The sequence below is a fragment of the Cetorhinus maximus genome, chromosome 8 (assembly GCF_964194155.1).
Source record: "Cetorhinus maximus chromosome 8, sCetMax3.hap1.1, whole genome shotgun sequence".
NCBI lineage: Eukaryota > Metazoa > Chordata > Chondrichthyes > Lamniformes > Cetorhinidae > Cetorhinus > Cetorhinus maximus.
The window spans coordinates 58573896-58601417 of NC_135886.1; the positions used below are offsets into that span (position 1 = coordinate 58573896).

Consider the following 27522-nt stretch of genomic DNA (forward strand, 5'->3'; position numbering starts at 1 on the left):
GCTGTTCCTTTTGGTCTCACTCTTTTGTCCTCTTGCTGCTCGCTCTCAGTCTCACTATTATCCTCTCGCTGCCCTCACACTGCTCCCTCTCAGTGTCACTGTTATCCTCACACTGCTCCTTCTCAGTCTTGTCCTCTGCTGCCCTGAAGCCGTTCCTTTTAGTCTCACACTTTTAACCTCTCGCTGCCCTCACACTGCTCCCTCTAATTCGCACTCTTTTATCCTCTCGCTGCTGTCACACTGCTCCCTCTCACTCTTGTCTTCTGCTGCCCTCCAGCTGTTCCTTTTGGTCTCACTCTTTCATCCTCTCGCTGCCCTCACACTGCTCCCTCTCAATCTCACTCTTTTATCCTCTCGCTGCCCTTTCCTACTCACTCGTATTCATGCTCTGTTATCCTCACTCTGCTCCCCCTCAGTCTCAATCTGGAATCCTTTCGCTGCCTTTACACTGCTCCCTCTCAGTCTCACTCTTTTATCCTCTTGCGGCCCTCGCACTGCACCCCCTCAGCCTCATTCTTTCATCCTCTCGCTGCCCTCACACTGCTCCCTCTCATTCTTGTTCTCTGCTGCCCTCAATCTGTCCCTTTTGGTCTCACTATTTGATCCTCTCACGGCCATCACACTGCTCCCTCTGTCTCACTATTTGATCCTCTCACTCATACTGATCACACTCAGTCTCAGTCTTTTATCCTTTCACTGCCCCCTCTCAGTCTCACTGTTATCCTCTCGCTGCCCTCACAATGCTCCCTCTCAGTCTCACTCTTCTATCCTCTCACTGCCCTCACACTGCTCCCTCTGTCTCATTCTTTGATCCTCTTGCAGCCCTCAAACTGCCCCCTCTCAGTCTCACTCTTTTATCCTCTCACTGCCCTCACACTGCTCCCTCCCAGTCTCAGTATTTTATCCTCTCACTGCCCTCACACTGCTCCCTCTCAATCTTGTCCTCTGCTGCCCTCAAACTGTTCCTTTTGGTCTCACTCTTTTATCCTCTCGATGCCCTCCCACTGCTCCCTCTCTGTCTCACTCCTTTATCCTCCCCCTGCCCTCATACTGATCCCTCTCAGTCTCAGTCTTTTATCCTCTCACTGCCCCCTCTCAGTCTCACTCTTGTCCCATCTCACTGCACTCACACTGCTCCCTCTCAGTCTTGTCCTGTGCTGCCGTCAAGCTGTTCCTTTTGGTCTCACTCTTTTATCCGCTCGTTGCCCTCACACTTTTCCCTCTCAGTCTCTCTTGTATCCTCTCGAAGCCTTCACACAGCCCCCTCTCAATCTCACTCTTTTATCCTCTAGCTGCCCTCACACTGCTCCCTCTCACTCCTGTCCTCTGCTGCCCCTAAGCTGTTCCTTTTGGTCTCATGGTTTTGTCCTCTCGCTGCTCCCTCTTTGTCTCACTTTTTTATCCTCTCACTGCCCTCTCCTACTCCCTCTTAGTCATACTCTTTTATCCTCAATCAGATCCCTCTCAGTCTCACTCTTGTATCCTCTCACCGCCTTCACACTGCTCCCTCTCGGTCTCCCTCCTTTATCCTCCCCCTGCCCTCACACTGCTCCCTCTCAGTCTTGTCCTCTGCTGCCGTCAAGCTGTTCAATTTGGTCTCACTCTTTTAACCTCTCGCTGCCCTCACACTGCTCCCTCTCAGTCTCTCTTGTATCCTCTCACTGCCCTCACACTGCTCCCTCTCAGTCTCTCTTGTATCCTCTCGCCGCCCTCACACTGCTCCCTCTGAACCTCACTCTTTTATCCTCTCCCTGCCATCACACTGCTTCAAGTCTCACTCCATTATCCTCTCATGGCACTCAAACTGCACGCTCTCAGTCTCATTCTTTTATCCTCTCACTGTCCTCACACTGCTCCCTCTCAGTCTCTCTTGAATCCTCTTGCTGCCCTCCCACTTCCCCCTCTCAGTCTCACTCTTTTACCCTCACTGCCCTCACACTGCTCCCTCTTAATCTTGTCCTCTGCTGCCCTCAAGCTATTCCTTTTGGGCTCACTCTTTTATCCTCTCACTGCTCTCACACTGCTCCCTCTCAGTCTCATTCTATTATTGTCTCACTGCCCTCACACTCCTCCCCCTCAGTCTCACTCTTTAATCCCCTCACTGTCCTCACACTGCTCCCTCTCAGTCTCACTCTTTCATCCTCTCACTGCTCCCTCTGTCTTGTCCTCTGCTGCCTTGAAGGGGTTCCTTTTGGTCTCACTCTTTTATCCGCTCGATGCCCTCCTACTGCTCCCTCTCTGTCTCACTCCTTTATCCTCTCTCTACCCTCATACTGATCCCTCCCAGTCTCAGTCTTTTATCCTCTCACTGTCCCCTCTCAGTCTCACTCTTGTCCCATCTCACTGCCCTCACACTGCTCCCTCTCAGTCTTGTCCTCTGCTGCTGTCAAGCTTTGTTTTGGTCTCACTCTGTTATCCTCTCATGGCACTCAAACAGCACGCTCTCAGTCTCACTCTTTTATCCTCTCACTGTCCTCACACTGCTCCCTCTCAGTCTCACTCTTTTATCCTCTAGCTGTCCTCACACTGCTCCCTCTCAGTCTCACTCTTTTATCCTCTAGCTGCCCTCACACTGCTCCCTCTCAGTCTTGGCCTCTGCTGCCCTCCAGCTGTTCCTTTTGGTCTCACTCTTTCATCCTCTCACTGCCCTCACAGTGCTCCCTCTCAGTCTCACTGTTTTACCCTCACACTGCTCCCTCGCAGTCTCACTCTTATCCTGTAACTGCTCTCCCTCATTCTCTATATTATCCTCTCACTGCTCTCACACTGCTCCCTCTCAATCTTGGCCTCTGCTGCCCTCCAGCTGCTCCTTTTGGTCTCACTCTTTTATCCTCTTGCTGTCCTCACATTGCTCCCTCTTAGTCATACTCTTTTATCCTCAATCAGATCCCTCTCAGTCTCACTCTTGTATCCTCTCACTGCCTTCACACTGCTCCCTCTCGGTCTCCCTCCTTTATCCTCCCCCTGCCCTCACACTGCTCCCTCTCAGTCTCACTCTTTTAACCTCTCGCTGCCCTCACACTGCTCTCTCTCACTATCTCTCTTCTATGCTCTCACTGCACTCACACTGCTCCCTCGCAATCTTGTCCTCTGCTGCCGTCATGCTGTTCGTTTTGGTGTCACTCTTTTATCCTCTCACTGTCCTCACACTGCTCCCTCTCAGTCTCATTCTTTTATCCTCTCGCTGCCCTCACACTGCTCCCTCTGAACCTCACTCTTTTATCCTCTCCCTGCCCTCACATTGCTCCCTCACCGTCTCTCTTGAATCCTCTCGCTGCCCTCACACTGATCCCTCACCGTCTCTCTTGAATCCTCTCGCTGCCCTCACAATGCTCCCTCTGAACCTCACTCTTTTATCCTCTCCCTGCCCTCACACTGCTTCACCAAATCTCACTCTTTGATCCTCTCACGGCACTCAAACTGCACGCTCTCAGTCTCACTCTTATATCCTCTCACTGCCCTCATACTGATCCCTCTCAGTCTCACTCATTGATCCTCTCGCTGCCCTCAAACTGATCCCTCTCAATCTCACTCTTTTATCCTCTCACTGCTCCCTCTCAGTCTCACCCTTTTCCCATCTCACTGCCCTCAAACTGCCCCTTCTCAGTCTCACTCTATTATTGTCTCACTGCCCTCACACTGCTCCCTCTCAGTCTCACTCTTTTATCCTCTCACTGCTCCCTCTCAGTCTCGCTCTTTTATCCTCTCACTGCCCCCTCTCAGTCTCACTCTTGTCCCGTCTCACTGCCCTCACACTGCTCCCTCTCAGTCTCACTCTTTTATCCTCTCACTGTCCTCACACTGCTCCCTCTCAGTCTCACTCTTTTATCCTCTCACTGTCCTCACACTGCTCCCTCTCAGTCTCACTCTTTTATCCTCTAGCTGTCCTCACACTGCTCCCTCTCAGTCTCACTCTTTTATCCTCTCACTGTCCTCACACTGCTCCCTCTCAGTCTCACTCTTTTATCCTCTCACTGTCCTCACACTGCTCCCTCTCAGTCTCACTCTTTTATCCTCTAGCTGTCCTCACACTGCTCCCTCTCAGTCTCACTCTTTTATCCTCTAGCTGCCCTCACAGTGCTCCCTCTCAATCTTGTCCTCTGCTGCCCTCAAGCTGTTCCTTTTGGTCTCACTCTTTTATCCTCGCACTGCTCTCACACTGCTCCCTCTCAGTATCATTCTATTATTGTCTCACTGCCCTCACACTCCTCCCCCTCAGTCTCACTCTTTAATCCCCTCACTGTCCTCACACTGCTCCCTCTCAGTCTCACTCTTTTATCCTCTCACTGCCCTCACACTGCTCCCTCTCAGTCTCACTCTTTTATCCTCTCACTGCCCTCACACTGCTCCCTCTCAGTCTCACTCTTTTATCCTCACACTGCTCCCTCTCAGTCTCGCTCTTTTATCCTCTCACTGCCTCCTCTCAGTCTCACTCTTGTCCCGTCTCACTGCCCTCACACTGCTCCCTCTCAGTCTTGTCCTCTGCTGCTGTCAAGCTGTTTGTTTTGGTCTCACTCTGTTATCCTCTCTCTGCCCTCACGCTGCCCCCTCTCAATCTCACTCTTTTATCCTCACACTGCTCCCTCTCAGTCTCGCTCTTTTATCCTCTCACTGCCCCCTCTCAGTCTCACTCTTGTCCCGTCTCACTGCCCTCACACTGCTCCCACTCAGTCTCACTCTTTTATCTTCTCGCGGCCCTCACACTGCTCCCTCTCAGACTCTCTTGAATCCTCTTACAGCCCTCATACTGATCCCTCACCGTCTCTCTTGTATCCTCTCGCTGCCCTCACACCTCTCCCTCTCAGTCTCACTCTTGTATACTATTGCTGCCCTCACACTGCTCCCTCTGAACCTCACTCTTTTATCCTCTCCCTGCCCTCACACTGCTTCATTAAGTATCATTCTATTATCCTCTCATGGCACTCAAACAGCACGCTCTCAGTCTCACTCTTTTATCCTCTCACTGTCCTCACACTGCTCCCTCTCAGTCTCACTCTTTTATCCTCTAGCTGTCCTCACACTGCTCCCTCTCAGTCTCACTCTTTTATCCTCTAGCTGCCCTCACACTGCTCCCTCTCAGTCTTGGCCACTGCTGCCCTCCAGCTGTTCCTTTTGGTCTCACTCTTTCATCCTCTCACTGCCCTCACAGTGCTCCCTCTCAGTCTCACTGTTTTACCCTCACACTGCTCCCTCGCAGTCTCACTCTTATCCTGTAACTGCTCTCCCTCATTCTCTATATTATCCTCTCACTGCACTCACACTGCTCCCTCTTGGTCTCACTCCATTATCCTCCCCCTGCCCTCACACTGCTCCCTCTCAGTCTCACTCTTTTATCCTCTCGCTGCCCTCACACTGCTCTTTCTCACTCTCTCTTCTAGCCTCTCGCTGCACTCACACTGCTCCCTATCAATCTTGTCCTTTTCTGCCCTCAAGCTATTCCTTTTGGTCTCACTCCTTTCTCCTCTCACTGCCCTCACACTGTTCCCCCTCAATCTCATGCTTTTATTCTTTCAGGGCCCTCACACTGCTCCATCTCAGTCTCACTCTTTTGTCCTCTCGCTGCCCTCTCCTACTGCTTCTTAGTCATACTCTTTTACCCTCACACTGCTCCCTCTCAGTTTCACTCTTATATCCTCTCACTGCTCCCTCTCAGTCTTGATCTCTGCTGCCATCAAGCTGTTCCTTTTGGTCTCACTCTGTTATCCTCTCGCTGCCCTCACACTGCTCCCTCTCAATCTCACTCTTTTATCTTCTCTCAGCCCTCACACTGCTCCCTCTCAGACTCTCTTGAATCCTCTTACAGCCCTCACACTGATCCCTCACCATCTCTCTTGTATCTTCTCGCTGTCCTCACACTGATCCCTCTCAGTCTCACTCTTTTATCCTCTCGCTGCCCTCACACTGCTCCCTCTCAGTCTCACTCTTTTATACTCTCACTGCCCTCACACTGCCCCCTCTCAGTCTCACTCTTTTATGATCACACTGCTCCCTCTCAATCTCACTCTTTTATCCTCTAGCTGCCCTCACACTGCTCCCTCTCACTCCTGTCCTCTGCTGCCCCTAAGCTGTTCCTTTTGGTCTCACTGTTTTGTCCTCTCGCTGCTCCCTTTTTGTCTCACTCTTTTATCCTCTTACTGCCTTCACACTGCTCCCTCTTGGTCTCACTCCATTATCCTCCCCCTGCCCTCACACTGTTCCCTCTCAATCTCATGCTTTTATTCTTTCAGGGCCCTCACACTGCTCCATCTCAGTCTCACTCTTTTGTCCTCTCGCTGCCCTCTCCTACTGCCTCTTAGTCATACTCTTTTATCCTCACTTTGCTCCCTCTCAGTTTCACTCTTATATCCTCTCGCTTCCTTCACACTGCTCCCTCTCGGGCTCACTCCGTTATCCTCCCCTTGCCCTCACACTGCTCTCTCTCAGTCTTGTTCTCTGCTGCCGTCAAGCTGTTCCTTTTGGTCTCACTCTGTTATCCTCTCGCTGCCCTCACACTGCTCCCTCTGAACCTCACTCTTTTATCCTCTCCCTGACCTCACACTGCTGCCTCAGTCTCACTCTTTTATCCTCACACTGCTCCCTCCCAGTCCCTCTCTTTTACCCTCACACTGCTCCCTCCCAGTCTCACTCTTTTAACCTCTCGCTGCCCTCACACTGCTCCCTCTCAGTTTTACTCTTTTAACCTCTCGCTGCCCTCACACTGCTCCCTCTCAGTTTTACTCTTTTATCCTCTCGCTGCCCTCACACTGCTCCCTCTCAGTTTCACTCTTTTAACCTCCCCCTGCCCTCACACTGCTCTTTCTCACTCTCTCTTCTCTGCTCTCGCTGCACTCACACGGCTCCCTATCAATCTTGTCCTTTGCTGCCCTCAAGCTATTCCTTTTGGTCTCACTCTTTCATCCTCTCGCTGCCCTCACACTGCTCCCTCTCAGTCTCACTCTTTCATCCTCTCGCTGCCCTCACACTGCTCCCTCTCAATCTCACTCTTTTCTCCTCTCACTGCCCTCACACTGTTCCCTCTCAATCTCATGCTTTTATTCTTTCAGGACCCTCACACTGCTCCCTCCTTGTCTCACTCTTTTATCTTCTCACTGCCCTCTCCTACTCCCTCTTAGTCATACTCTTTTATCCTCAATCAAATCCCTCTCAGTCTCACTCTTGTATCCTCTCACTGCCCTCACACTGCTCCCTCTCAGTCTTGTCCTCTGCTGCCGTCAAGCTGTTCCTTTTGGTCTCACTCTGTTATCCTCTCGCTGCCCTCACACTGCTCCCTCTCAGACACTCTTGAATCCTCTTACTGCCCTCATACTGATCCCTCACCGTCTCTCTTGTATCCTCTCGCTGCCCTCACACTGCTCCCTCTGAACCTCACTTTTTTATTCTCTCCCTGACCTCACACTGCTGCCTCTCAGTCTCACTCTTTTATCCTCACACTGCTCCCTCTCAGTCTCACTTTTTTCCTCAAACTGCTCCCTCCCAGTCCCTCTCTTTTACCCTCACACTGCTCCCTCTCAGTCTCACTCAGTTATCCTCTCACTGCCCTCACACTGCTCCCTCTCTTTCTTATCCTCTCACTGCCCTCACACTGCTCCCTGTCAGTTTCACTCTTATATCCTCTACTGCGCCCACACTGCTCATTCTTACTCTTATCCTCTGCTGTCCTCAAACTGTTCCTTTTAGTCTCACTCTTTCATCCACTCGCTTCCCTCACACTGCTCCCTCACAGTCTCATTCTGTTCTCCTCTTGAGGCCCTCACACTGCTGCCCCTTTCCTCCATCCTCTTGTCTTGTGTCTTAGCACTGCCTGCTTATCTTTTCCTGTAACGTTTTTTTGACCATCTGCCCATATTAACTTTTTAAATTCTCTTCTGTACTTTACATCAGCTTCCTGATTATTAACTGAATTATTTGTCATAAACCTTTTTCTGTTTCATTTTATTTTTCATTTCCTTTGTCCTCCAGAGCACGTTTGCTTTGGATATTCTCCCCTTTCCCATTGATAGGATTATGTACTGGAACTATCCCTTTCCTGAACATTCTCCATTGTTGCATCACTACTTTATACTTCAATACCTTCTCCAATCTACCTGTGCTGGGTTCCTTTCTAAATCGCTCAAATTAGCTCTTCCCCAGTTGAACATTTGTACCTTTGATATTTTCAGGTCTTTTTCATTAATTACTTTACATTAAATTATTTGAGTCACTCTGAGTTAGATGATCACTTACTGTAACACACTCCAATGGCCCTTCGCCACTCCCCAGAACCAGATCCATCATTGCTCATTTCCTGGTTTGACTGGTAACAAATTTGTGATAATTCTCCTGTTCATATATTAGAAACTGCCTACCCTTATATTATTTGCAACCTATGTTCGGGCAATTCAAGTTTCCAAATATTACCACCCTATTTTTGTTCCACCCCTTGAAACTATCAAGCAACTTTGCTATTTTATCACCATCTCATTTGATTTAATCCTTTTAATTTAAAGGGATAAGTCATGGCAGGAGAGTTAAAAGCCGTGGTGTGCTCCTCGTGCTCCATGTGGGAAGCCGGGAACATTTCCAGTGCCCGGAACCAGCGTGTGCAGAAAGCATGTCCAGCTGCAGCTCCTGGAAGCTTGGGTTTCAGAGCTGGAATGGCGGCTGGGGACACTGTGGAGCATCTGCGAGTCTGAGAGCATCGTGGATGGCACATTTAGAGAGGTGGTCACACTGCAGCTGAAGGGACTTGAGGAAGGAAGGGAATGGGTGACCACCAGGCAGTCCAAGAGAAATAGGCAGGTAGTTCAGGAGTCCCCTGGGGTCCTGCTCGCAAGTCAGTATTCCATTTTGGAGGCTGATGAGGAGGCTGGTTCCTCCAGGGAGTGCAGACAGAGCCAAGCTTCTGGCACCACAAGCAGCCTGTCTGTCCAGGAGGGGAGGAAGAGAGGAAGAGCAACAGTAATAGGGGATTCTATAGTCAGGGGAACAGATAGACGCTACTGTGGCCATCAATGAGACTCCAGGATGGTGTGTTGCCTCCCTGGTGCCAGGGTCCGGGATGCAACTGAACTGCTGCAGGGCATCCTGAAGGGGGAGGGTGATAAGGCAAAAGTCATGGTAAATGTTGGTACCAATGACATAGGTAGAAAGAGGGATGAGGTCTTGCATCAAGAATTTAGGGAGTTAGGCAGTAGACTAAAAAGCAAGACCTGTCCGGTTGTAATCTCTGGATTGCTCCCAATGCCACGTGCTAGTGAGCTCAGAAATTGGAGAATTGCGCAAATGAATACATGGCTTAAGAGTTGGTGTAGGAGGGAGGGTTTTAGATTCCACTGGGACCGTTTCTCGGGAAGGTGGGACCTGTACAAGCAGGATGGTCGACATCTGAACCGGAGCGGGAATAACATCCTTGCGGGTGGGTTTGCTCGTGCTGTTGGGAGGAGTTTAAACTAATTCAGCAGGGGAAGGGGACACAGAATGTTAGCAGAATAGGGACACATCATAATACAGTAAAACAATCAAGTCAGAGGGAGTACAGCTGCATTAAGTTTCAAGGGAGTAAGGCAAGGCTGGATGGCCTCTATTTTAATGCCAGGAGTATTAGAGGTAAAATGGATGAGTTAAGGGTGAGGATTGAAATGTGGAATTGTGATATAGTAGCCACAGAGACGTGGTTAAGAGAGGGGCAGGATTGGCAGCTCAACATTCCAGGATATAGTATCTTCAGGCGAGACAGGGGAGGGGGTAAAATAGGAGGAGGCATTGCATTATTAGTTAAGGAGTCAGTTACTGCAGTAAGGAGAGGTGATATCTTGGAGGGGGCATCGAATGAAGCTTTGTGGGTATAGCTTAGGAATAATAAAAGGGCAGCCTTAGGTGTTTATTATAGACCCCCAGATAGTCAGCGGAAAATTGAGGAGCAAATATGTGCACGATTTGCGGAGGTGTGTAAATACAATAATAGGGTAATTACATTAGGTGATTTCAACTCTCCCAACGTTAACTGGGATAGACATAGTGTTAAGGGCTTGGGTGGAGTGGATTTCTTGAAATGTGTACAGGAGAACTTTTTAGGTCAATATATAGAGGGTCCAACAAGGGAATGCGCAGTGCTGGACCTAATTCTGGGGAATGAAGCCAGACCGGTGGCGGAGGTGGCGATGAGGAGCATTTTAGTGATAACTACCACAACATGGTACAGTTTAAGTTTGTTATGGACAAAGAAATAGACATGTTGCAAAAAAATGTTTTGGATTGAGGGAGAGCGGATTTTAGTAAAATAAGGCAGGATCTGGCCAAGGTAGACTGGGAGTAGCTACTTTTGGGGAAATCTACAGAAGAGCAGTGGGGGGTGTTCAAAAATGAAATGGGGAGGGTGCAGGCTCAACATGTTCCCTCTAAGGTGATAGGAAGCAGTAACAAGCTCAGAGAACCATGGATGACCAGGTATATTCAGGGTATGATGAGAAGGAAAAGAGAGGCTTTTAGCAGGTACAAGGGGAGCAAATCAGCAGAGGCATGAGTGGAGTACAGAAAATGCAGGATGGAGCTTAAGAAAGCAATTAAGAGAGCAAAGAGGGGATATGAGAAAGCTCTGGTTGGTAAAAGTAGGGAAAATCCCAAGTATTTCAATGGGAAGAGGATAACCATGGAAAGAGTAGGGCCCAGTAGAGACCAAGGAGGCAATCTATGGGTGGAGCCAGAGGACATCGGTAGAGAGTGGAATGAATACTTCACATCCGTCTTCACCCAAGAGAATGAGGATGAAGGCATGGAACTCGGGGAGAGAGACTCTGAGGTCCTTGAGAAAATTGATATAGGGAGTGATAAGGTGTTGGCAGGCTGAAAAGTGGACAAATCTCCAGGTCCGGATGATTTGTGTCCCAGACTGCTGAGGGAGGCAAGGGAGGAGATCGCAGGGGCTCCGACCCAAATTTTTAATTCCTCTCTGGCCACGGGGCAGGTGCCAGAGGACTGGAGCTAATGTGGTTCTGCTATTTAAGAAGGGTTGTAGAGATAAGCCAGGGATCGACAGACCAGTGAGTCTCATGACAGTGGTAGGGAAACTATTGGAGAAAATTCTGAAGGAGAGAATCTATCTCCACTTGGAGAGGTAAGGTTTGATCAGGGATAGTCAGCATGGCTTTGTCAGAGGGAGGTCATGCCTAACAAATTTGATTGAATTTTTTGAGGTGACCAGGTGTGTAGATGAGGGTAGTGCAGTTGATGTAGTTTATATGGATTTCAGCAAAGCCTTTGACAAGGTCCCACATGGAGACTTATAAAGAAGGCAAATGCACGTGGGATACAGGGTAATTTGATAAAATGGATTCAAAATTGGCTTAGTTGTAGGAGATAGAGGGTGATGACAGAAGGATGCTTTAGTGACTGGAAGCCAGTGTCCAGTGGTGTACACAGGGATCTGTGCTGGGTCCCCTATTATTTGTCATTTATATAAACGACATAAATGACTATGTGGGGGGTAGGATTAGTAAGTTTGTGGATGACACAAAGATTGGCCAGGTGGTTAACAGTGAGGTTGAGTGTCTTGGGCTACAGGAAGATATAGACTGGATGGTCAAATAGGCAGATAAGTGGCAGATGGAATTTAACCCTGAAAAGTGTGAGGTGATACACTTTGGAAGAAGTAATTTGACAAGGAAGTATTCAATGAACGGCATGACACTAGGAAGTTCTGAGGAACAAAGGGACCTTGGTGTGTTTGTCCATAGATCTCTGAAGGCCATGTTAGTGGGGTGGTGAAAAAGGCATATGGGATGTTTGCCTTTATCAATCAAGGCATAGATTACAAAAGTAGGGAGGACATGTTGTAGTTGTATAGAACCTTGGTGAGGCCACAGCTGGAGTACTGTGTGGAGTTCTGGTCGCCACATTATAGGAAGGATGTGATTGCACTGGAGGGGGTGCAGAGGAGATTCACCAGGATGTTGCCTGGGATGAAACATTTAAGTTATGAAGAGTGGTTGGATGGACTTGGGTTGTTTTCGTTGGAGCAGAGAAGACTGAGGGGTGACCTGATCGAGGTGTACAAAATTATGAGGGGCATGGACAGGATGGATAGCGAGCAGCTGTTCCCCTTAGTTGAAGGGTCAGTCACGAGGGGACACAAGTTCAAGGTGAGGGGCAGGAGGTTTAGGGAGGATGTGAGGAAAAACTTTTTTACCCAGAGGGTGGTGACGGTCTGGAATGCACTGCCTGGGAGGGTGGTGGAGGTGGGTTGTCTCACATCCTTTACAAAGTACCTGGATGAGCACTTGGCACGTCATAACATTCAAGGCTATGGGCCAAGTGCTGGTAAATGGGATTAGGTAGATAGGTTGGTCAGGTGTTTTTCACGTGCCGGTGCAGACCCAATGGGCCGAAGGGCCTCTTCTGCACTGTGAGATTCTGTGATTCATTCTTTGGAGTTTTATTAAAAACAACTCCCAACAATGCACCGAATAATCTCTCCCAGAGTTAAGAATTATTTTGTTTGGGGTGAGGGAGGTGGCTGGAGGAGGTGCCAGGTGGCTGGCAGTTTTCTGCCTGAAGGTAGGTCCAACTCTCAGCACCACATTCTCTACCATGGATAGGGAAAGGAACAAGGTCCCAAATCCACCCTTGCTGGAATGGGAATCGAACCCGATGCTGATGGCTCGAATCTGATCCACACCGGCCGTTCTGCCATCTGCCTGCCCAAGAAGGTGGAGTTACTGTGGTAACATACACTTTTACATGTATGTTGTAGTCTTATAGAAACAGAAAACAGGAGTAGGCCATTCGGCCCTTCAAGCCTGCACCGGATTGATTGCTGCTTGGATGATCGCTGATCATCCAACTCAATAGCCTGCTCCCGCTTTCCCCCCATACCCTTTGATCTCTTTCGCCCCAAGAGCTATATCTAACTCCTTCTTCGAAGCATACAATGTTTTGGTCTCAACTACTTTCTGTGGTAACGACTTCCACAGGCTCACCACTCTCTGGGTGAAGAAATTTCTCCTCATCTCAATCCTAAATGGTCTACTCCATGCCCTCAGACTGTGTCCCCTGGTACTGGACTCCCCCACCATTGGGAACAACCTTCCTGCACCTACCCTGTCTAGTCCTGTTAGAATTTTATAGGTTTCTATAAGATCCCCCCTCATTCTTCTGAACTCCAGCGAATATAATCCTAATCGACTCAATCTCTCCTCATATGTCAGTCACGCCATCCCAGGAATCAGTCGGGTAAACCTTCGCTGCACTCCCTCTATAGCAAGTACATCCTTCCTCAGGTAAGGAGACCAAAACTGCACACAATATTCCAGGTGTGGTCTCACCAAGGCCCTGTACAATTGCAGCAAGACATCCCTGTTCCAGAATCAAATTCTCTGGCTATGAAGGCCAACATACCATTTGCCTTCTTTACCGCCTGTTGCACCTGCAAGCTTACCTTCAGTGACTGGTGTATAAGAACATCCAGGTCTCATTGCACATTCCCCACTCAATTTATAGCCATTCAGATAATAATCTGCCTTCCTGTTTTTGCTACCAAAATGGATAAACTCACATTTATCCACATTATACTGTATCTGCCATGCATTTGCCCACTCACTCAGCTTGACCAAATCACACTGAAGCATCTCTGCATCCTCCTCACAGCTCACCCACCCACCCAGCTTTGTGTCATCTGCAAATTTGGAGATATTACATTTAATTCCCTCATCTAAATCATTAATTTACATCGTGAATAACTGGGGTCCCAGCACCAATCTCTGCGGTACCCCACTAGTCACTGCCTGCCATTCGGAAAAAGACCTGTTTATTCCTACTCTGTTTCCTGTCTGCCGACCAGTTTTCTATCCATCTCAATACACTACCCCCAATCCCATGCCGTTTAATGTTACACGCCAATCTCTTATGTGGGACTTTGTTGAAAGTCTTCTGAAAGTCCAAATAAACCACATCCACTGGCTCCCCCTCATCAACTCTACCAGTTACATTCTCGAAAAATTCCAGTAGATTTGTCAAGCATGATTTCCCTTTCATAAATCCATGTTGACTCTGTCCGATTCTGCCACTGTTTTCCACGTGCTCAACTATTAAATCTTTTATAATGGACTCTAGAATTTTCCCCACTACCGATGTCAAGCTGACTGGTCTATAATTCCCTGCTTTCTCTTTGCCTCCCTTTTTAAATAGTGAGGTTACATTAGCTACCCTCTAATCTGTAGGAACTGTTCCAGAGTCTATAGAATCTCGGAAGATGACCACCAATGGATTGAGCTGTGGACGGTCAAGGTCAAGGCTTCAACTTTCTTGCCATCACATGGCTGACCAGGGATCTCTCCCACTCTTACCACCTGTCATTGGCATGCGTTGAAAAGATCGTACAGGTTAATGATCAACCTGTTTGGCTGTGTTACGAACGGTTCCTTGGCCATCAAGTCCTGGAGTGGGACTTGAACATGGAGCTTCCATCTTAGAGGTAGGGACACTACCCACTGCGGGAGGATGAGAGAGACATGGAAAGTAATTGAAACTGCAGGGTCCTGTGCTCCTCAGACAAAACGTCTCACTGTTTCAGGTTCACTCTGGAATATAAGATAACCCCTACCTCTGTTCTCCACTACAAACCATCTTGTTAAACTCTCTCCTCATTCTCCTCCAACATTAAGTGCGAGGAGCTCATGGCTTGATCTGCCACTATGACTGAGATAAAATTGAGCACCTCTGCTGCTTCTCTCGCTTACCTTAGCCCACTGGGCCAAACTTCCCTCACGCCCTGAACTCACTTCTTTCTCCAGTTTCTCTCCTATCTCCGCTCATGCTCTTGTCAATGAGGCCCACCTCCTGCTCCCTTCACCCTATTTCCCCCAAACTGCTGACTGTCCAGCTTCTCTTCCTGGGCCTCATGTTCACTCACATAAAACTGGTTCTCTCTCCTCAGGTACCATCCTCACTCCTTCAAATCTGCTATCATCAGCCCTCTTGTTAAAAAAACCCTTAACCCCTCCATCCTTGCAAACTATCGATCAATCTCCAACCACCCTTTCCTCTCCAGAGACCTTCAATATGTTCTTGTCTCCCAAGTCCATGCCCATCTTACCCAGATTTTATGTTTTAACCATCCAATCAGGTTTCACCTCTGCCACAGTACTGAAAGGGCACTTACCATAGTAAATAAATAACATCCTAAGTGGCTGTGACCGTGGGAAACCAGACTGCTTGTTTTTTTTTTAACCTTTCTGTAGCCTTGAACATGACTGACACCATCCTCCTCCTCCAAAGCCTCTTCCAGTTGGGTAATATTGCACTTGCCAGATTCCATTCTTGTCCAGTTTAAGTTAAAGAATTACCTGCTGTGGTTTTTCTTCCCACTTCCCACACTCCTATTTCTAATATTTCCCCAGGAGATACTTCTTTAGCAAACACTGCCCCACCCCCAACACCGTCTCATTTACATGCTGCCTCTCAGCAACATCATCCAGAAACATGTCAGGTTCCACATGAACACTGATGACATCCAGCTCTACCTCCCCACCACCTCTCTCAATCCCTCCATTGCCTCTGTTACGTCACACTACTTTTCTAACATCCAATACTTGATAAGCAGAAATCTCCTCCGATTAAATATTGCAAAGGCTAAAGCCAATGTCTTCAGCCATTGCCACCCACTCGCATCCCTCTTCCTGGGCACTGCCTGAGGCTGAATTAAATCTTTTGCAATCTTGGCCCTAATTTGCATTTGACCCTAATCTTAGCTTCCACCCCATATCCTCTCAAAATGCATACTTCCATCTCTATAATGTTGCCCATCTCCACCCCTACCTCAGCTCATCCACTGCTGAAACCATTTTCCACACCTTTGATACCTCCACACTCAACTATTTTAATGCTGTCCTGGCTGCTCTCCCTTCTTCCGCCTCCTGCGACCCTGAGCTCACCCAAAGCTCTGCTTCCCACTCATAAACTCACACCAATCCAGAGTCATCCATAACCCATGTGCCCGCTAACCTATACTGGCTCTCAGTTAAACTTTGCCTCAGTTTTAAAATTCTCATCTGGGTATTCAAATCCCTCCCTAAACATGTCCCCTCCCTATCTCTGTAACAACCCTCAGTTTATTGCAAGCTACCAATTGTGGCCTCCTGTACATTCCCATTTTCATTGCCCCGTTAGTGGTCGTGTCTTCAACTCTGGGCCTCAAACTCTGAATCCCTGCCTAAACCTTTGCGCCTCTCAACCACTTCTTCCTCCTTTGAAACGAGGCTTTAAATCTACCCTTCTGATAAAGCTTTTAGTCACTTGTTTTAATATCCCCTTGCTTAGTGCAGTTGTCAAATTATGTTTGATTAACATTACTGTGAAGTGCCTTTGGATATTTTATTATATTAAAGGCACAATATAAATGCACGCTATTATTGTTGGGAACATGGATGGATGACCCTGATGTGGAAATTGAAACTGTGCCGTGCGATGGATGGGCTTTTCCATATTTTCTATTCATGCAGAAGCACATTCCTGGTTTCCATTAGCACACAGCTCCTCAACCCATGGTCTGAATTTGGCTTCCCACAGGCATGTGTTAAAGGGAGTGTACCGTACTTCTGAAAGTTATTCCGTGTACCTTTAGAACGTCTGTAGGGTTGGCAATTGAGGATGAAACTACTCCAGCAAGAATCCCACACAGAATATTTACAAGAAGCGTTTCATCTGTAAATTAAAAAGAATTCACATGAGTGGAAAGGCAGGCCAAGGGCACAGTGACCAGAAATAATGTTAACGCTTAAAAAAAAATTAAGATACATATATCAAAAGTCACAACAGAAGTTTCTTCTTCCTTGCACCACCAGATTGAAGGCCAATGCTCACTTTCCAACCAGTTTAGGGCTACATTTGCAAGCCTCTTTCTGATGCTTTTTTCATCTTAAGTATTTTCAATCAGGGCTTCTAACAGTTCTTGTAGCCAAAAGCAAAAATGTTTGTTCTATGTCCACCTTCACCCCCTCCTCTTGTACCTCTCCCACTGGAGGTCAATTAGTAAAATTCACTATGAAAATCAAAACAATGCATTTTTGTTCACACTGGGCAGGTGTTATTACACCGTTGACAATTACTGGGCCACTGTCAACGGTTTGATAATCACTGGGCCACTGTTATTACACTGACCACAATTATTAAGTCAAGTAATCTTTTCCTTCAATAAATACCTATGATGGTTTTCTTAGATAAATAATTTTTATTTTTATTTTACATGAACAATAACGTTTTGTTATCTGAATCAACATAAAATCGATAGCGGCTTCAAACTGCTCATGGTATCACTCACAGGTAACTGGACTGTGAGAGGATGTGCCTAAAATCAGCAACCAGAAGGATGGAATAACTTTCCCTTATGCTAAAGGTTCTATGTTTTGTGATGAGCACAGAGCAGTCAGATCAGAGAAACATAGAAACTAGGAGCAGGAGTAGGCCATTCGGCCCTTCGAGCCTGCTCCGCCATTCATTATGATCATGGCTGATCATCTGACTCAATAGCCTGATCCCGTTTTCTCCCCACACCCTTTGATCCTTTTCACCTCAAGAGCTATATCTAACTCCTTCTTGAAAACATACAATGTTTCGGTCTCAACTACTTTCTGTGGTAACAAATTCCACAGGCTTACCACTCTCTGGGTGAAGAAATTTCTTCTCATCTCAGTCCTAAATGGTCTACCCCATTTCCTCAGACAGTGACCCCTGGTTCTGGACTCCCCCACCATCGGGAACATCCTTCCTGCATCTACCCTGTCTAGTCCTGTTAGAATTTTATAGGTATCTATGAGATCCCCCCTCATTCTTCTGAACTCCAGCGAATAGAATCCTCATCAACTCAATCTCTCCTCATATGTCAGTCACGCCATCCCAGGAATCAGTCGGGTAAACCTTCGTTGCACTCCCTCTATAGCAAGTACATCCTTCCTCAGATAAGGAGACCAAAACTGCACACAATATTCCAGGTGTGGTCTCACCAAGGCCCTGTACAATTGCAGCAAGACATCCCTGTTCCTGTACTCGAATCCTCTGACTATGAAGGCCAACATACCATATTATGAAGGCCTTCTTTACCGTCTGCTGCACCTCCATGCTTACCTTCAGCGACTGGTGTACAAGGACACCCAGGCCTCGTTGCACATTCCCCACTCTCAATTGATAGCCGTTCAGATAATAATCTGCCTTCCTGTTTTTGCTACCAAAATGGATAACCTCACATTTATCCACATTATACTGCATCTGCCATGCATTTGCCCACTCACTCAGCTTGTCCAAATCACACTGAAGCATCTCTGTATCCTCCTCACAGCTCACCCTCCCAACCAGCTTTGTGTTATCTGCAAATTTGGAGATATTACATTTAATTCCCTCATCTAAATCATTAATATATATTGTGAATAACTGGGGTCCCAGCACCGATCTCTGCGGTACCCCACTCGTCACTGCCTGCCATTGGGAAAGAGACCCGTTTATTCCTACTTTGTTTTCTGTCTGCCAACCAGTTTTCCATCCATCTCAATGCAATACCCCCAAACCCATGCCCTTTAATTTTACGCGCCAATCTCTTATGTGGGACTTTGTCGAAAGCCTTCTGAAAGTCCAAATAAACCACATCCACTGGCTCCCCCTCATCAACTCTACTAGTTACATCCTCAAAAAATTCCAGTAGATTTGTCAAGCATGATTTCCCTTTCATAAATCCATGCTGACTCTGTCCGATTCTGTCACTGTTTTCCACGTGCTCAGCTATTAAATGCTTTACAATGGACTCTAAAATTTTCCCAACTACCGACGTCAGGCTGACTGGTCTATAAACTACCGACGTCAGGCTGACTGGTCTATAAACTACCAACGTCAGGCTGACTGGTCTATAAGAGAAGCAGATTCCAGGAGAAATGTTTAAGAGAGCCAGGCACAATGGGGAAGGTGTGATGTTGTGAGTTCCAGTGTAAACAAGGATTGGGAACATAATCAACAAATATTCACATGAAGTCAAACCAACCTTGTGGACAGCTTACAAACAAGCGTTTCAAAGTTTGGTAAGTTCCGATCTTGATGGTGCCATAGGATGCCTGACGCAACAGGGCTGGGCTAATGCTGCATCGGGAAATAAACATTATTAAGATTAGTCTGCATAACAAAACCAAGCAATCATTATGCTCCAACTCCACTGTTAAGCACCCTAGGCCTTACTACCCCATTTCTTTCATCGTAGGACTTCCTCCACAGGGTAAGAAGGGCTGTTTGTTTTTAGCCTGTTTCTTCATTCCTTCAGGTCATGGGTTTATTACAGCACAGAAGGCAGCCATTCAGCCCATCAAGTCCAGGCTGGCTCTCTGTAGAACAATCCAATCAGTTCCATTCCCCATATGGTATCTCCATGTCTCCATGTTATAAAAACATGCATAACAAGGAATCCAGAATGCAAGAATATTTCCAATTCCTTTTAACCTTCCAACTTTCCTGTTGCCCACCTGCACAGATTGCTCCATACATTAAACACCTTACTGCTGAAGGAATGAGATTGAAATAAGAGTATGCTCTTTCGAACAATAAATTATGCTGTCATGTATGGGATCATATCAAGGCCATCTGTTTTTAGGAAATAGTAACCTTGTATTTTTACTGGTGCTTAATGTGCTTTTAGAAGTTTTTAATCTCACACAAAGACTGTCCATTCAGCCAAATAAACAATTTATATTCAGATCACAAATTTCACGTAGAAAGTAACCCTCATGCTTCAGAGCGGCATGATCAGACATTGAGCAGAGGAAGGAAATATTAGGAGTGACTAAACCTGGTCAGAAAGGAAAGAATGATTGTAGATGAGGCAGCAGTTTGCAAAGGCAGAGGAGTCAAACATGGAATTTTGGAAGAGTGGGGTGTTGGGAATTTTTTTTGAAAGGGAGAGGACAGTACCCCTGAGGGAACCTTTTACAACTTCAGCTAGTATGACAACTAGAACAGGAGGTTGAGTGGTCAACAATTTATTGGGAAAGGGTTAAGGGGCCAGGAGGAAGGGCCTCATGGACAAGATAAGCTTGGAGAAGTTATGAGGAGATAGGAAAGAGAAAGATGATTGTGGGCTAGGGCAAGGGGGAACACAGTACTGAGATAAATGCAACTCTTTCTTTTCTTTTACTGACTAGTCATATAAGCGCCTTTCATGACAACCGGGTGTCCCAAAGCACTTTACAGCCAATTATGTACTTTTTGAAGTGTTGTCACTGTCATTATATAGCAAACGTGGCAGCCAATTTGTGCACAGCAAGCTCCCACAAACAGTAATGTGATAAAGGCATCTTTGGAGATGTTGATTTAGGGATAAATGTTGGCCAGGACATCGGGGAGAACGCTGTTGCTCTGATTTAAAACTGTGCCATGGCATCTTTTATGTCCACCGGACAGGCAGACAGGACCTTGGTTTGATGTCTCATCTGAAAGATGGCACTTCCAACAATACAGTATTACTACAGTCTGGATTTTTGTGCAGAAGTCCTAGAGTCAGACGGGAACCCAGTGCCTTCTGACGCAGTGGCGAGAGTGCTACCAACTGAGCTACAACTGACAACACGATTGTTCATCAGATGGTTTCAAGCCTAGTGACAAAGAAGTCCATGAACTCTTCACACTTGTTGGTGGTGAGGACACAGAGTGTGAAGAGGGGTTTCAGAAGACACTTTGTAGTCAAGAGAAGCTAGGGGGTATGCCTGTATTCCAGGGTGGTCCTGGTTTACTGGTATAATGAGCAGTCTTAGCTGAGCAGAGCAGGTCTCAATAGTGCTTTATGTCGTTCAGCCAGATCTGGTTGGTTGGATGGTTTATCCAGTTGTCCAGCAATCAACATTCAAGATTGTCCCTAAGGACGCAAGACATTAAGGCTCTACCAGGTGAAAAACCAGGCTGAGAGAGAGAGAGAATAATGGCTTTAATGGGTACAATGGCAAAGGTGGAAGTGAGGGTGTGATTGAGTAGATCATTAGCTACAGAAATGTTATGGTGAATGGAAGACTAGGCTGGACAGTTGGGAATTTGCAAGACTTAGGGAGAATTTTTTCCAGGGATGTGAATGCAAGAACTGATCAGAGATGATTGTATCTGTGATTGAGGTCATGGGAATAGAAAGACAATGTGAGATGGCTAGGTTGAGGGAGTTCACACCTGAATGGCCTAGCTCTAATTTTAAAGTTATGCTCCCTTGCTCTGGACTCCCCACCAGAGGAAATGGTTTTCCACATTTCTCCTATTGAATTTTTTATCATTTTTAAAAATCCAATTAGATCACCCCATGATTTTCTAAAGGCAAAGAGATACGGAATAAGTTTAGGCAATTGCCCCTCCTTAATTAACCCTTTAAACTCTGATAGCACTCTGGTGAATCTGTCCCTCTCCAAAGCATAAATCATTAGGGGTCTGAACAGGATAGATATGGAGTAATTGTTCCCACTGGTGGAAGAGACAAGAACACCAATTTAAGGCAATTGGCAAAAGAAACAACGGTGAATGAGGAAATCCTTTTTACTCAAGTGGTTAGGATCTAGAATGCACTGCTTGAGCGTATGGTGAAAGCAGATTCAATTGACTCCTTCAAAAGAAAATTGCATAATTACCTGAGGAGAAAAAATTAGCCAGGCTACAGGGAAAAGGTGAGCGAGTGGGATTAAGTGACTTACTCCTGCAGAGAGCTGGCACAGACACAACAAGACGAATGACCTCCTCCTGTGCTGTAAACAACCTATGATTTTATTGAATCCTTCCAGAGGTGCAGTGCCCAGAACTGAAGACAGTGCTCCAGGTGAGTGAGGAGCAGAGAAAGTTGGAAATTTAATGAAAATGGGAAAGGAGCTCCTCTAAATCCTCCAGTGCCTGTCGTGAAAACCTCAGATATTTAATTCCTTAACATTTACATCCACTGCTTAGTACAAGTTAGTGTGTATGAGAAGAAAGAAAACAATTTGCAACAAATTAAAAATGATATCAATAATATAAATAATTTAGGCTAAGATATGGTAGGTTATCTGCATAGACTGTAATATTTGGGAGTTTCTGGACAGCGATATTATTCTGAGCGAACAGCAGCTGGAATAGGTGTCTCCATCTCGAATCTCTCCAGCTCAGGATCAGTTTCATCCAGGCTTCAGTCGCATTTTGTACAGAGGTGCAGGTTTAGAATGGGGTTGGTGTAATGGATATTGTACATAGCAAGGGGAGATAAGAGAACAAGGAATCACAGGATCTGATGTTATCCTTCAGGTACAACGTACTTGCTGCTTGTAAAGATAAGGATAGACCGAAGGTGGGATATCCTGCATGAGCTTAAGGTGGTCCAAAGGAGAGGAAAAGGTGGTGTGAAAGGGGAGTCCTAATGTCATTGTTGCCAGGGAGGTGACAGATAACATCCTTTGTAAGCAAGATCAAAAGTCTCATATGGTTTGGTGTCTACCTGGTACTAGGCTGAAGAACATCCCAAACCAGCTGGAAAGGATATTGGAGAGGGATGGGGAGCAGCCAGTCATTGTGATCTACGCTGGGACGAATAACATAAGAAAAGGCAAAAGGTCCTGCTGGAGAGTCCCAGGAATCAGGAGCTAAATTAAAGGACCGGTCCTCGAGCAGTATAATCTCTGAATAATTACCTGAGCCACATGCAAACTGGCATAGGAATAAGATGGGTGGGGGGGCAAAAAAAGAGGACACTAGCGACAGTGCTGGGAAAGGAAGGAAATGTACCATTAGGATGAGTTTCACCTGGATCGAAGTGGATTCAGAATCCTAGCAGAAACAATAAATCGGGTACTCACAAAGACTTTAAACTACTACGTAGCAGGGAAGGCTCAGGTGCAAAAGGTACTCTATGTTGTTGTTCAGAAATAAACAAAAGGGAAGAAATTATAGCTAAAGCAGAAATTGTTCTTTTGGAACTGCAGGTAAAGGGAATACTAAAGTAATTAAATGAGGAGAGAGAAATCAATATTGAGAGTGTAAAACAGTAGAGCAGGACAAGTTAGGATGCATGAGCGAAATAAGCAATTGTTATGCAAACGCATGGAGTAAAAGCGAATAAATGGTGCAAATTCAACTCGGAGGGAAATTCACTTGCTCAAAGTCTTTACATTTTTGTCTTTCCTCAGTTCTGATGAAGCATCATCAACCTGAAATGGTGACACTGTTTCTCACCACAGATGCCAGACCTGATTATTTCCAGCGTATCCTGTTTGTATTTCAGATTTTCAGTATCTGCAGTATTTTGCTTCTAGAACCAGGTTATAAGGTCTACAGGAAAGATAGGGTGACTGGTAGAGGGGGAGATGTAGTCTTAGTGATTAAGGATAAAATCACTTCAATGATAAGAGGGGATATAACTAGAAGGTGAGCAGACAGTGGAGAGTTTATGGGTAGAATTAAGAAACAAAAAAAAGTAGAAACTGTGAAATAGTATCTTGCAGAAATGGAGAGATTAAACAAGAACGTAGTTAAAGCAGAGTAGTTTAAATGGGGAATTTTAACTTTCATATAGATTGGCGTAAACAGATTAACACGTGTTAAAGGTAGTGAAGTTGGAATATGTCTGAGATAATTTTCTGCAACAATTTGTATTAGGTTTAATAATTGGTGAGTAACAGGCCAGATTTAGTTCAAAACCCAAAGCTGAATGAATATTCATTGCAAAGCGATTTTAATGATGGAGTTCAACCCAGTGTTTGAAAGGAAGAGATATGGAACAGCTACTAAGATTCTAGATTTAAATAAGGCTGACTTCAATGGGATGAGACAGAGATTATCCACAAATCTGTTATTGGGTAAAGTGACAGAAGACTGCGTGCTTGTGTTTCTCACATGTCGGTGCAGACTCGATGGGCCGAAGGGCCTCTTCTGTGCTCTGTGATTCTGTGAAGACCATGGGAAGCGTTCAAAAAGGAATCTGTGATAGAGAACCAGTTTATACCCTAAAGGGCAAGAGTTTTACTTGCCAAAAAAGCAGCCATGAACATGAACCAAAGAGGTAAAATTATAAAGAGATATTGACAGATTAAGAGAATGAGCAAAATTGTGGTGAATAGATTTCAAAGGTAGGCAAATGTGAAGCCATCCACTTTGGACCTAGAAAGGATAGAACAGGGGACCTTCTAAATGGTGACAAGCTAGAAACAGTGGCGGTCCAAAGAGACTTGGGGATTCCAGGTACACAGGTCATTAAAATGTCATGAACGTCAGTGATAGGACCCCTGCTCTTCATGATTTATATTAATGACCCAGGCATGGGTGTACAAGGCACAATTTCAAAATTGGTGGAAGATACAAAATTTGGAAGTATTGTGAACATTGAGGATGATAGTGTTAAACTTCAGAAGGAAACAGGCAGACAGGCTGGTGGAATGTTGGGGGAACATGTGACAGATGAAATTTAATGCAGAGAAGTGTGAAATGATTCATTTTGGTAGAACGGGGAAAGGCACAGAGTACAATTCTAAAGGGGGTGCAGGAAAAGAGGGACCTGGTTATATACATGCACAAATCACCAAAGGTGGCAGGACAGTTTGAGGGAGCAAGTAAAACAGCATACGGGATCCTGGGTTTTATAAGTAGGGACATAAGAGTACAAAAGCAGGGAACCTATGATAAACGTATATGAAACATTGGATCAGCCTGAACTGGAGCACTGTGCCTAGTTCTGGGCATCATACTTTCAGAAGGTTGGACGGCATTAGGGAAAGTGCACAAAAGATTCATGAAAATGGTTCCATGGGTGAGGAACTTCAGTTACATAGATAGATTGGAGAGGTTGGGGCTGTTCTCCAAGGTTGAGAGGAGAACCAATAGAGGTATGAAGGGTCTGGACAGAGTAGAGAGGGAGTGTCTGTTCCCTTTGGTGGAAGAATCGAGAACTAGAGGGCACAGGTTTAAGGTAACTAGCAAAAGAAGCAACGGTGACATGAATCACAGATCAAAGAATCTCAGTGCAGAAGAGGCCCTTTGGCCCATCGAGTCTGCACTGACATGTGAGAAACACCTGACCTACCTACCTAGTCCCATTTACCAGCACTTGGCCCATAGCCTTGAATGTTATGATGCGCCAAGTGCTCATCCAGGTACTTTGTAAAGGATGTGAGGCATCCCGCCTCCACCACCCTCACAGGCAGCGCATTCCAGACCATCACCACCCTCTGGGTAAAAAAGTTTTCCCTCACATCCCCCCCTAAACCTCCTGCCCTTCACCTTGAACTTATGCCCCCTTGTGACTGACCCTTCAACTAAGGGGAACAGCTGCTCCCTATCCACTCTGTCCATGCCCCTCATAATCTTCGACACCTCGATCAGGTCGCCCCTCAGTCTTCTCTGCTCCAACGAAAACAACCCAAGTCTATCCAACCCCTTTTCATAACTTAAATGTTTCATCCCAGGCAACATCCTGGTGAATCTCCTTTGCATCCTCTCCAGTGCAATCACATCCTTCCTATAATGTGGCGATCAGAACTGCACACAGTACTCCAGCTGTGGCCTCACTAAGGTTCTATACAACTCCAACATGACTTCCCTACTTTTGTAATCTATGTCTCGATTGATGAAGGCAAGTGAGGAAAATCTTTTTTTTTTAACACAGCCAGTGGTTAAAATTTGGAATGCACTGTCCAAAAGTATGGTGGAGGCAAATTCAATTGTCGCTTTAAAAAGGGAATTGGATCATTATCGGAAGAAAAAATTACAGGACTATGGTGAAAAGGCAGGGGAGAGGCACAAGGTGAATTTCTGTTGCAGAGAGCCAGCACAGGCATGACAGGCCAAATGGCCTAGCGAATGGCCTCCTTCTGTGCTGTATCTATTCTATGATTTTAGGTACAGACAATGATCAAAAGGCTAATGACCTTTATATCTAGAGGACGAGTGCCCATCACACTAGAGCTGTTCAAAGCCCTGGGTAAACCACCACTGTGAGCAGCTCTGGACCTTAGGAAGGATATTGTGGCCTTGGAGGGATTTCAGCATAGGTTTACAAGAATACAAGGATTACATTACAAGGAGAGCTTACACAATCTTAGGAATTCTTGGAATTTAAAGGTGACGAGGTCTTTTAATCAAAGTTTTCAAAACATTAAGGGGAACAGGTAGGGTAGATTGGGAGTAACTGTTTCCACTAGCTGGGGAGTCCTGGACTAGGGCGTACAGTCAAAAAATTAGAGTCAGACCTTTCGGGAGTGAAAACACACACAAAGGCAATGAAGCATGGAATTCTCTTTCATAAATTGCAAGTATTGTTAGATTAATTATTCATTTTAAATTTGAGCTTAATAGATCTTTGCTAGCCAAAGGCATTAAGGGATATGGGGTAAAGGGACGGGCATTTGGGAATTAGGCTGCAGACCAACCATGAACTCGGTGAATGGCAGAAAAGGTTCGAGGGTGTGAACGCATTGGAGACAGTGCAGAAGAGGTTTACGAGAATGGTTCTAGGGATAAGACACTTCAGTTATGGGGCGGTGGTATAGTATCATCACTAGACTGGTAATTCAGAGACCTACGGTAATGCTCTGCGATCCAGGTTCGAATCCCACAATGGCAGATGGTGAAATTTGAGTTCAAAAAAAATCTGGAATTAAAAGTCTAATGTTGACCACAAAACCATTGTTGATTGTTGTAAAAACCCATCTGGTTCACTAATGCCCTTTAGGGAAGGAAATCTACCATCCTTACCTGGTCTGGCCTACATGTGACTCCAGACCCACAGCAATAGTGGACTCTTAAATGCCCTCTGAACAAGGGCAATTAGGGATGGGCAATAAATGCTGGCCCAGCAATGCCTACATCCCATGAATGAATAAATCAAAGTTATGAGGAAAGATTGGAGAAGTTGGGATTGTTTTCTTTGGAGAGGAGAAGGCTAATAGAAGACTTGATAGAAGTTTTCAAAATCATGAGGGGTCTGGACAGAGTAGACAGGGAGAAACCGTTCCCGCTCGTAAACGGATCAATTACCAAAAGACACAGTTTTAAAGTGATTTGCAAAAGAAGCAAATGCGAGGTGAGAAAAAACTTTTTCAAACAGCAAGTAGTTAGGGTTTGGAATGCACTGCCTGGAAATGTGGTGGAGGCAGGTTCAATTGGATGGTTATTTAGATAGAAACAATGCACAGAGTTATGGGGAAAAGGCAGGAGATTGGCACTAAGTTAAAATGCTCAGGGAGCTGGTGCAGACACGATGTGCCAAATGGTCTCCTTCTACACCATAACAATTCTGTGATTCTGAGGGGCTAAAGGTCCTACTCCTGTTATTGTGTTTGTATGATGGAGTCATTATGCTGCACGGTATGGCATGCAAAGCAACAAACTGTACTGATATGGGGTCTGTAATATTAAATGCCAGTGGCACTGCACAGCAGCATTGTAAAGAAAAACTTAACATATGCCACAAAAGGCAGGTGTCTAAAAGCTTGGTCAAAGAGTTTAAGCCGCACCTTAAAAAGCCAAGAGAGATAGAGAGGGGGAATTTTAAAGGGAAAATTTTAAAATTGAGGCATAGGGTCAGCTAGC

At 46.0% G+C, this 27522-nt stretch overlaps 1 protein-coding gene across 1 annotated transcript in view; it reads right to left on the bottom strand.

The window, feature by feature from the left end:
- slc25a14 (solute carrier family 25 member 14) overlaps nt 1-27522 on the bottom strand; it is a 94744-nt gene that overhangs the window by 60224 nt on the left and 6998 nt on the right. Inside the window, exons 3-6 of the mRNA XM_078546912.1 lie at nt 18998-19092; nt 16567-16674; nt 14385-14408; nt 13546-13572 (exon numbers count right to left, since the gene is read on the bottom strand). Coding sequence (XP_078403038.1) covers nt 13546-13572; nt 14385-14408; nt 16567-16674; nt 18998-19092 — 254 coding nt within the window. The remainder of the gene's footprint in view (nt 1-13545; nt 13573-14384; nt 14409-16566; nt 16675-18997; nt 19093-27522) is intronic.